General features: G+C 39.2%; 1 protein-coding gene across 8 annotated transcripts in view; it reads right to left on the reverse strand.

Annotated features, from left to right (window-relative positions):
- The window catches only part of magi1b (membrane associated guanylate kinase, WW and PDZ domain containing 1b), a 133,391-nt gene that overhangs the window by 42,283 nt on the left and 79,003 nt on the right, over positions 1–12,105 (reverse strand). For all 8 annotated transcript variants that reach the window (XM_041979699.1, XM_041979701.1, XM_041979698.1 and 5 more), the window contains exons 3-4: positions 5,010–5,129; positions 2,099–2,341 (exon numbers count right to left, since the gene is read on the reverse strand). In XM_041979699.1, coding sequence (XP_041835633.1) covers positions 2,099–2,341; positions 5,010–5,129 — 363 coding nt within the window. The remainder of the gene's footprint in view (positions 1–2,098; positions 2,342–5,009; positions 5,130–12,105) is intronic.

Genomic DNA, 12,105 nt, shown 5'->3' on the forward strand with positions numbered 1-12,105 from the left:
GCGTTTATTAAATCTAAATCAATTGTAATATCACCAGTGCAAAGAAATCAGGGAAAAACCTGAGGCTCTATGCTGGAAAAACCTGGAGTCTGGCTGAACAGTTAAAAACTCTTTTCCTTGACCTAACTGGTCACAGGGTTTAGGAAAGGTACTGGGAGAAATTCAGAAAGGTTCCACCACACTAAACTGTAATGAAGACCAGCTGCACTCAAACTACAGATGGTCAAAAATATTCTACAAAAAGTGCTTTAGATACTTCATCTAATGCAACCGTATCTCATCACAATCTTACAGAGACTTTACATCAGTAAGATATAAAATTTGTTATTAAGGTTTATGATTAAGAAAGCCGGGGGAGGCACATAATGAAACATGCTATTGTCACAGGCTTCCCACACTCACCCCACTGTTCATATTGACACACACAAACCACATAATCAAGCTTTGCTGTGAAAGTTGTGGCCCCCATAAATTGAATCTTTCTTTCATAAAGGGTGATTTGCTGTATCCTACTCTAAGGGATAATAAAAAAATAACTGAAGCTCCTTTTCTTATAATTTAGAGAATACAAACAGCTCGTATCACAGCTGGTGCGTTGGTACTTCAGTCATTTTATTAAAAAAAGGACTATTCAAGCAGAGCCCTGGATTCAAATGTCTGTTTATTCACCACCTGTAACAACCCTACTGTGAAGTCGCTTAACTAAAAACACATCTGTGTGCAAGAGTGTTTAAATGTACAGAGTTTGTTCATCCAAACTGTGCACGCTACGCTTTACATTCCTACATCTTTATATTGTTTCATTAGTCTAGCTTGTCTCTTGTCATACTGCTACTCATGCCGTCTTATGGAGCAGCTAGGAAATGATTGCTAGCTAAAGTTTAATAAATTCTATGTTAAAATATATACAAAATGAAAAGACAGTCTTCATATTCAGATATTTAAATTTTCAGTTTGATTAGATTCTATCTCATTAATTCTCATTAATTCACACAGAGGAAACACAAACAATAAGTAATGCCATAAACCTATTAGGTTACAAAAAGTCTGAGTATTTACTGTTATATTTCTGCAGATTATATGATACTTCTTTTATTTCATGAATTAATAAGCATCATTTCAGACATTGTAGCTGATGGCAGTGGAGTTAAATTACTTAAAAGAAAACTATACAGGCACAAAACATTACAAACACTTCAAGGGTCTCAGAATGTGCGTTAGTACATGCGGACATTAGTTTTTTTTATTCAGTTTGAAATGTAGGCTTAGCTTACAATCTGAGGTCCAGCACAGCAACTTTTAATTAAAAAAAGGAATGTTTTTCTCTTCAGTTTGACAAAGTTCCTTCCAGAGAAACAGATGACATTTACACATCTACAGCGGTTCTCCTCGACTATGATGTGAGGCTGCAGAGTACTATAAAATACACAAACATCGAAATGGGGGAATCCAGGCTTGGGGAGATGTAAACATCAAAAACTTGGATGTTTTGTTAAATAAATGACACAGCTTTTGTATTAATTATCACAACTGGCTTTCATTTGGTGGATAATCAACATTACTGCTTTGATAACATCCCTTGAGGCTCGTTCTTTTTTAGGCCTTAAAATCCAGAATCTAATGTTACTAGACTAATCTAAATGAGCAGTTATTTAACAGTATTTATTCTGAACTGTGTCTGCGGATGTAAAATATCTCCAGATGTCAAAAATCAGCTCAGTTAAATGCACGAGTAGTTTATTGAGTCAGAAACACTTAAAGGTCAGGAGTTAAACTTAAGATAAGTTATATGGAAATAAAGCATAATGTATCAATAAGAGACAAAGTTAGACTTTTTTACATACTTTTATTTTTTACTTGAGCTTTATTGTCTTTATCTAATTTATTTCTTTTTAAAGTTTGTTTTTAATGTACTTTTAAATGCTCATCCAGCAGTTTCACATTTCTAACTTTGGGTTAAAAACTAGACTTTTATTTCTCAGGCTTTTGTTAAAACTCACTCAAGTCTTTTAGGCTTTTGCAGCCCTGCTACGATCCACACACACACACACACACACACACACACATCTGTTCACCCCCCCGTAGCAGCTTAACGTACCTGTTAAGCTGCTGTTCATGTCAGGGAGGTCCTCGTCGTCCTCCTGCTGCTGCTCTCCAAACACTAGTCCAGCATTTTGCATGTCATTGTAGGACTTGGCTCGTTGGGGAGTGGAGTGCTGTGAGCCCGGCAGGCTACGGCTGAGCCCGTCTGGCAGTGGGGCATCACCGCCACTACGGCTACTGCTGATCACTTTCCCACTTGGGGGCTGCTCTGGTGGCTTGGGTGTCCCATAATAGTTACCTAGGCAACAAAAGGAGGAGGGAGAGAAGAAGAAGGGAGGTGAGAGATAAAGATGTGAGTAGGAGGGCATAAAAAGAGGGGTCAAAGGGGGTTTGTGTGTTCTGGATGGGGCGTTAAGTCACAGCCTTTGTATGCAAATTATCTGTGGGAGAATGTTAGCTCCCTGAAGCAAAACTGCATTTTGTTTTTCTTGAATAAAGTTTCAGAAATGTTTATTTTTTATCAATACTAATTAATCCTTTACTCTATTGGTAGCTCTGACATCATTTTTCACTAATATGGCTTGTTGTAGATATGTGGCGAGTCAAAGTTGTTTCAACACAGCCATGAAATGATACACTTTCAGATAAAGCAGAAAGTGGCCGTTTTCTCCCCCGTTTTCCTACTTTTATACCCTAAGAAATGTCTAAAACTTGGATGATTTCATTTGTCCTGTTTTTGGTCATGTAGTCGGCAGTATTCTTCAGTGCTAGCAAAATCGGCTTAACCAACACTTTCATAGGGGGCAGAACAAAACATGCAGAGAGCCAGTGATGCTCATCCCAAGAGAAACTAGGCAGACCTACAGAGACTCCATCTGAATCCCAGGATATACATATTCTTTTTTACACATTTTTCTTCACTTTTTTACATTAGATGATTACTTTATTTGTAATAATCAGTTCAATATTTCATAAAATCTAGACCTAAAGAAAGGTCTCATTTGTGCCCCCCTTTTCCTGGTTAGTGCTCCTGCCTGGCCCCCCATCAGATCTTTTCTAGACCCGCCCCTGCATAGCTGAAATATAAATCCTTTCTACCACCTGTCAGCTACTTTGTTAGAAAAGAGTCTTGCCAAAACAATACTTTGGAGTAAATATGTAACAGTGTGAGCCATGAACCGTCAGTTTCCTCCTTCTCAGCTGAACGATAAACAAACACAACAAGAAAGAAAAGCCGATCAGCTGATCACCGACAGCCGTTGCTGCACAGAGACGACCAGAGATCCACTAGAGCAGACACGTTGGTGCAAAATGCAGCTGGGCTGTTGCAAGTTTAAAAAATAATGTGGGAAAAAAGCGGGTCCATCTAATTTCTCCACATCCCGCCATCATAACAGAGAAATGACGGATGTATGAGGCTTGTCATGCCACACGTGTTAAAAATATTAACGCAATTAATCACATAGTTGCAGTCGTTAAAGCGCTATTTTTGACAGCCCTAATACACACACACACACACACATATATATATATGTGTGTGTGCGTGTGCGTTTGTGAGCTTCTAATATGTTTTTATGAATTGACATTAGTTACGTTACTAAAACAGAACATAAACTGGATCAAGATAAGCAGAAATACATTTTGAACTCTTAACCCCCCAAACATTTTAAGTCTTTCTTGTCAACAAGTAAAAAGTTTTAATTTTGTCTAAAAAAAAGTAAATCCATCAATCCTTAAGGAGGGTAACACATCTGCCTTACATTTATTCAGCAAGTCATAACACTATGAATTATGTTCAGTTTAAAAGTTCATGTACCAGTGGGAGGGAATGTCTTGATCACTAGTGGTAAATTGGGCACTGCAAGGTTTTTATGGAAGATGATGCCAACAGGACGTCATTGTTTGAAAACTGCTGTTTTGAAGCATTTGGGTTGAGCCTTCAAAGAGCGAGCAGCAGATTTAACCGAGATCTTAAGAACAACCAAAAATGTCCTTCCTAATTTTACCCAAACAAGTTAAGGCAGTGGTTCTGCCAAACAAGCTGACACATCAGTTGTGAATCAGGTTAGATATCCTTTAATCGAATGTATGCTGCTTTTAACTGTTCTGGAACATCTTGTTATTAGGTGCACAAGAATGTTGTGTCTCTATGCCAGCAAGCAGTTTTCTGCTGAAGCTCTAAATATTGTCCCTTCAACATTGCCAATATCTTAACAAAAACCACATCCTTTGTGCTGGGCCAGTTATTCATGAAGCTACAAATGAGCCATGTAATGCAATGTTGGCTACGTGGCCAAAATAGAGTTTGTTTATCTAATTACTTACATCTTTAGAGGGGGCTGTACCCTGCCCAGAGAGGGCCGATGGGGCGAATCCGACACATCTGTAGGACTTTTTCCAGCAGTACAAAGCTATGTCCACATGACACTGAAGCCGGTTCAGGTGTGAAAACGGTGGCGAAACTAGAGAAAGGCTTCAACATCCCCACGACACCACTGTAGTACATACTACAAGGCTGTGGGGGGCACTAAAGAACACTCCAAAGCTAGAGCAAAACAACACATGCGTAGATAAAGGCTCACTGCGTGTTGCAGGAAGTTCACATTGGAAGAAGAGAAGATGGCTGAGGATTCACTGCGAGGCCAAAAAAGAAACATTTCTTCTTCAAAAAACACTGGACTACAAAGCATGAAAAACTTCATGAAGGGTGGACTGGGAATCAGCACGTGTTCGTCACACTGACGTCATATCCTCTAGTGGTGCGGTTACGCTGTCCGCACAGTACCGCAGAAGGTAAGGACTCAAACTGATCCACTTTGGTACCTGGCTTCAGACGTGGTCGGTTCCATGGAAGCTAATCCCTGGCTTCGTGGGGATGAAAGGGTGGTTTGCTGAAATACTTTTGCGGTCCAGCGTCGTGGACAACTTTACATCTAACAAGTCAGAGGGGTAATTGTCAAGCTTACCGTCATATGTTCCTATTTCCAGCAGAGTCCCAGTTTTTTCCAACTCCAGGAAGTCCTCTACTGAGAGGAAGTTGTAGTCCACACCAGGAACTTCTCCTTCACGTGGGGCGCGGGTAGTACCTACACACCCAAACAGACACAAGTTAGTTTTGGAGGCACAGGAAGCATTGCATCATATATACCATCAATCTGATACTTCTGGTATTTTATAAAGTATTTAGTCAATTTTATACAAACAGCCCTAAAACCTGGAGAGCAGCTTTCATTTTTACTAAACTTAAAGACACTTTATTATCAAATTCTGTTGTCTGAGGGCTACGGCGCTCTGAGATGCTGTGCTTCCTGTGTGTGTTAGCTGTAGCCAGGAGTCTTCGGGTTTCCTGACTTTTCTCGATACCCCATACATTCACAAACATCAAAAGTATGACAGAAATTCAGATAGTCATGCTATAAATAACACAAGCCATGTTTGAAAATCCGAATCCGGAAACTGTAATAACGATACTGGCAAAAAATCATAACAAGAAGAGCAGCAGACGACAGAAGAATTTCTCACCGCCCAGAGACAAAGAAAGGGAGTATCCATTGTTGATGTCCCTTCACACTGGGGTAGAGTGTGAGGTATTGTGGTAGCACCTAGTGAGATCCTGCCATATGTTTGGGGAAATTGTCTGTGTGTGAATGTGTGTGTGATTTGGCATGAAGCCTGTGAGATTCACACGTTTGCCTTAAATGGCTGCTCACCGTCTGCCAGCATGGCATCAATGGCGAGAAGTGCTACAACAGAAACAATGGCGAGATCCTCACATGGGCTAAACTCACAATTAATGCAACACTGTTGTTTGATTTGACTTTCTTTGTTTGCTTCAAGTGTTCAAACTTTTCAAATTTCTATTTGTAGCTTATGAAATAAAAGCAGACAGTGTCATCTTTTTAGTGACAACAGAAGTCTTTCCCTTTTTCTTTTCTCACTGGCCCTCTTCCTCTTCCATCTCCTCATCTGTCTTATCTCCCAATCACTTTGTCTCCAGTGGGCTGGTAAGCAATAAGCAGGTAAAAATAGATGTGTGGGGATATGAGAACAGGCTCACTCTGCAGCCACGCTCAGTGACACTGGTGATAAATCACAGATGTGTACACCCTCACTCAAACAAGCATGCACTCACGCAGGCGTGCAATATGAAAAGGAATGCATGTGTCCACAAACGAACACCATGGCTTCCTTTCACAGTGTCAGAAAAACACCACACTTTTTATGCCTTCTTCATTACAGACTATTGTACTGAGCCCAGCTGAGGGGAAATCTTCAGGTGCATCACTACAGTTCACAATCAGTGCTCACAAATGTTTGAACACTTGTGCATCACTTCAATTAAAGTCATTTAGAGCCTAACAATACAGCCATCTCAGTTCGCTTATTTCCAGGCACCACATCTTTCTCTGAATGTGAACCTTGGAGAGTCTTCAGCTGAGCCTGAGTGTCCACCCGGCTGTCAGTTTACTTCCCATACAATAGTTGCCATTGATTCGACTCCATTTTGGCACTTCTCTGTTAAAAAAAAAGAAAAGCCGATAGGAAGTGGAATTGTGACCAGTTTTTAAAAAAGGGAAGAAAGAAGAGCCTTGGCTTAGACCCATGGGTAAGACACACTTATCACTGTAGGCCAAATTAATTCAATACCCTGCACACCACAAGAGCTCCTTTGACCAAGCTGTGAAATGAAGTGAGAAGGAAAGACAGGTTGAGAGTTCTGCACAGACACTCCTTCTTAGATTCGAGTTACTGACTTCTAAGTTGAAGGTAACCTCTGGAAGCTAAGAGTTAGCATTAACCCAGCAAAAAGCAAGCTTGACAAAGCCAAGGAGGCTGTTGGAAGGTTGCTTGTGTGAGCGCTACTCCAGTGACAACACACACTCTGCAAGAACTCTTCTTTCTTTTTTAATTATACTGCAAAAATGCTAAATATCAGATGACATACTGTAAATGAGGCATGCACAAAAAAGTGAGAACTGGAGGGATGTAAGAAAACTGGTGGAAAAAAAATAAAGTAGGAATATAATGAAAGCAGTTGCAGGGACTGCAGAACTTTTTCTGTTGACCATTTATAGGTTCCTTACAGGGCTGAACATCGAACATAAATGCTCATCAAGCACTGTGTTTATAACAGAGAATCTAAGAAACCAAATAGTCTTTCATTCCTGTATGAAACCCAAGCTGCTTTCCAAACTGACATACAAAGTTTCCTCTGTGCACCCAGTGTCAATCCTCATTCTTCCTTCATTTAGTCACAGCTGTATCATATCTAAACTCTGCACAAGTTCTGTCAAACACTGAGCTTTCAAATATTCTGTCAAGTCAGCAACCTTTTTTCCCCTCACTAAAGAAACCCTCAACTCCTGGAAGGTAAAGCTAACAGTGTGCTTGTTTTAATCCGTCACAAACACCACAAACATGTAAAGACACAGAAACATGTTTTGAGCAGATTATGAACACACACACACACACACACAAAGATAAAAAATCTTAACTTTAATTAACAAATTTAGGAAATCCAAAAGTGGTTAAAATGATGAATTCTCCTTTATATTTGTAACAGAAATATACAGGGTATTATGATAAAATGATGTGGATAATAGTTACGCACTTCTTTAAAAAGTCTCCAGCCAGGTTTGCAGGCAATTGATGGTTCAGCCGAACATTAAAAAGTTAACATTTTCATCTCGGAGCCTTCACTTACAGGATAATATCGCTAAGCTGCAGTGGTATTAAAAGTGCACAGATATTTTAAGAACTTGCAGCAAAATGGGTTTTTAAAGCTAAAAAGTAGATCTACAACTTTTTTTATACTGTGTACTGATCCATTTTTGGACACCCTGAAAAATACCACATGAAATTTATCAGAGTGACCAGATTTCTGTTACAGTGTGTTTTCTCTTCCCATAGGGAAACTAGGTGTACAAGTGTAGCTGAAATTACTTAATAATTTAGATGAATTTTTAAATCACAAACTGAGAAAATACACTGACACATAATACTAATGCCCCATTGCTCCAATATAGTTTCATCTTTCACTATTACAAATACATACATAAATAAATAAAATGATGAATAAATAAATGTTTTAATGTAAAATATAGACAGAGAGAAATCTGGGAAAAGAAACATTTAACTCTGGATAACCTTTCCTCAGTCCTGCCTCTCTCTCTGTTTAACATCCTCCGTACGAAGAGACAGATGAGGCAAAGAGTCACATCTGGAGATTCAGCCGAAGGTTAACAGAGATACTAAAATCTTGTGTGGCACCTGTATGAATGCCAAACAAACACTTGCACACTTATTGGCATGTAATGATCCAAACAAGGTAGAGAAGGAAAAACTTCCTGTCCTGATCAACAGCTGTCTCTGCAGCAAACACACACACACACACACACACACACACACACACACACATACACACACACACACAGAGAGAGAGAGGTGCCAACAAATGGCATGGTGCTAAATAAGGGCTTTTGAGGTGGAAGATAATCACTCAACAGTGTTTTGCACCCATCACGTCTAAAATGAAGCATTATTACCTTTACATGTAATAATAAGATGGTCAGCTTGGTTCTGTGGCACTAAAGGTGACCAGATCTGACTTTACTGAGAGAAGAGCAACCGAATCTGAAATACGCTGGACACTAACAACATATGTGCAATACATTCTGTCACATGACATGTACAACATATCATGATCCGTGCAATAATACTTTGAACGTGCAATATATTTTATTTTTTCAGACATAGACATCATACTTATATCTGCAAATAACTAGAGTGTGCACATCTGTTTTATTTCTGTAAATATTTTATACCTTAGATCTTTTATTTATTATTTATTTCTATACTGCTCTCTCTGCACTGACACTGGGGATGGCTTAATCTCGTTGTACATGTGTATAATGACAATAAAAGGCATTCTATTCTATTCTTCTATGTTCAGCACCTCTGCAAATAAAGACTGGGGACGGGATGGATGCTGCCCAGCTTTCCCAACTAAACACTGCAATCAGGATTTGACATACATTTAAGGGCAATAATGAACTTTTAATATTTAACTAAATTAGAAAAAAAGAGGGAGTCAGACTGGGATAAAAGGCGATGCATGTACTAACGTGTGTGTGTGTGTGTGTGTGTAAGGGGGGGCAATAGAGCAAACAGCAGTTTTATGTGTTAACAGTTTGACACATTGCAGTCTGATAGGACAATAATTATGATTTATGTCACTTGCTGTACCCATAATAAAATACCAAATGTAAGAAGTTGTAGACAAAATGAAATCCAGTCTGTGGTCCACTACTAGTGATTTATTTTTTCTTATTTCCAGAAAAAGAAAACCAGGATGCCAGGATGGAGTTCAGCATCTCAAAAGCTTTCTCTCAGTCTCATTTATACAACGGGAGGTGGATTAAGGAGTAAAAAACAGTCCACATTGTGTTATGTTTTGGCTGACATTCACTGTGGTGCTGGAACAGCTGATAGACAGGAATAAAACTTCAAATCGTTTTTTTAAAATTAGCAACAACAACTACTTTGATCACAGCCCTGTGAAGTTCCAACACATATTACACCATTTTCCCTGACTAAGAAAGTTCAAGAGTTCAAGTGCTCGCAGTGACTGAGATATTTTCAAATCCTAATCTCGTCTCCATTCTGCACTGGTATCAATAAAACCATATTTATAGCCACAACATCTGGAATCCGTCTTAAAAACCATAGCACAAATAAAATCAGATTCTTTTACTCTTTAGCCAGGAGGTGATGCATAAACGGAGGCTAACTGCAATGCCAGCTTTCCTGTTTTCTCTTCATTGCTCTGCAATAAAACGAAGAGGTATCATGAACCCACCTCAAGCAAAAGATGCCACGCAGAGCAACAGCAGGTATCCCCGGGCAGCTAAGCTCATGAGCGCACTGACCTCAGAGTGAACTCATATCCTACATACATCCAGCTTAATGTGTTTTCATTTTAAGACCGTTTCTAAACTCAATCTCTGTCCAGATGGTCATTTAGCACCGTTTCACCCAAAAAGAAATCTTTATTCACAGTAAGATGTTTGTAAAGCACAGCTCACATGCGGCTGATCACACCTTCACCACCACATTAGGGGCAAGTTGCATGATTAAATTCAATAGATACTAGAAAAAGAAAGCAACATCAGACATTTATTTTCCCCGATGAATCAACACGTTTACATTCCACTGACGGGGTTAAACTGAAGGAATGTAAAAAGTTAGGAAGGAGAGAAGAATTATGAAATGTAATCCCACGGTGGATGTAGGTGGTGCTATTGTTGCTCTGCATCATTCCGAGGCTGAGAAACCACACTTCACAACTTTTTTGTTTTTTCCCGCGCTGGGCATCACGCAACAGCCGTGTTTTACTTTACGGCACAAAGTCACATCAAAGCAAATGGATATCAACACATCAGCCATTTTTAATGCTTTCCATGACTGAATGAGACTGGCTTTTACTTGCTGGATAGAGCTCAGAGAAGAGACAGGATGCAACATGGATGCTGAATTTGCCTTTGTAAGGGGGTTCCAAAGTGCGTAAATGTGCCAAAGTTCTGCAGCGGATCTTTGAAAACTAAGTATTTCAACAACAAAAACACAAAAAGCTCAATTTTACAACAAAACTTCAAGTTTAGAAAGCCTGTATCTACATGCAAATTCTGGGGGAAAAGGATTTTTTTTGCCTCATCATAGGTGTGGTAGGTAGGTAGACCTTCATTCTCACTTCTCTGGAACATTTTAACAGCTTATGTCCTGGAAATTGGGACAAATTTGTCCAGTTTTGAATAATCTAATTATACCTGTTGTCATGCACCTCACAGCTGCTGCTGCTGTTAGGTTGTGTTAAATACACACTCAGGTTTTATACACTGGTAACCAACAAGGCCATATTAGAGTACATACTGTGTTCACTGTTGTTCAAATGAAATTATTGCATTAAAAAAGCAGCATCTCAGTCATTAGGGAAGAAAATGACAAATCCAGATACCTAAAAAAACCAACCAAACAAACAAAAAAAAAACATATTTATACAACTGCAGGGAAACTAAACCAGAGCTAAAAGATGAGCAAACAGAGTGATGCTAACAGGTTATCCAGAAAAAATATCACATTGAGATCCTCACTTTGCTCTGTCAAGACAGTAACTGCTAACACTTAAGCCATAAGTGCATCCCTGGTAAGAAGATTATTTTTTAGAGCTTTGATTCTTAATGTTGGTTTTCTAGCTTTTCTGATGTGCTTAATTCAGCTTTAAACATTCTGCTTGGATCATGGATCTGAATTATAAGCACATTTCTGCATCAAAGTACAAACTGCAAGACGCCAGATAAATTAAACTTTAAGTTTCATATTCTCAAAAAAATAAAATGGCTTCTTTTTGGCATTTCCTCAAGTTATTTGCAATCAGTTTGGTGTCACTGTGACCTGAGCCGCAATCACGATTTTTTTCTGTCTCCACAGGATCTCTGATTAGCTACAAAGAGCATTCGGTTACACCACGATATCTTTCAAACCACAATCAATACATGACAGTCATTGGTAACAAGTCTTGCTGTGACCTTGGCCCTCCAGCTTTCCTTACGCCGTCACTCAGCTTTCAGGGACCTGTGGTCTCCTTCGTGTCATTTTCCCATCATCTCAGTAACATGTTGGTATTTTCCAAGTTATTCCAGTTTTTTGCCTCAGAATATCCCCGTTGATAACAAATCTATTACGCTCTCCATATAGGATTAGCCAAAATCGTCCACTCCTTTTTGCATAGTTTATACTGTATTCACGGTCAAATCTCTGAAATGGCTGTGAGCCTCTACTTTTAAGGGAATATATTAGAGATAAGAGTTCAATGTTCACATTGAACAGCCCACTCATGCAAAACTAGAAACACACCTCATGATTTTAACAGTTAAACTAAGTGGACTGCTCTAATGTGCTTGCTACATGGAAGATCTTCCTCCTCGCTCCACTTCAAGCACAACTAACACTAACTGGCAGACAAATCCAAGCAGCTTGTCTATATTTAATTGGAGGCAGCCTATT

Source organism: Melanotaenia boesemani, chromosome 3 (genome assembly GCF_017639745.1).
Source record: "Melanotaenia boesemani isolate fMelBoe1 chromosome 3, fMelBoe1.pri, whole genome shotgun sequence".
Taxonomy (NCBI): domain Eukaryota; kingdom Metazoa; phylum Chordata; class Actinopteri; order Atheriniformes; family Melanotaeniidae; genus Melanotaenia; species Melanotaenia boesemani.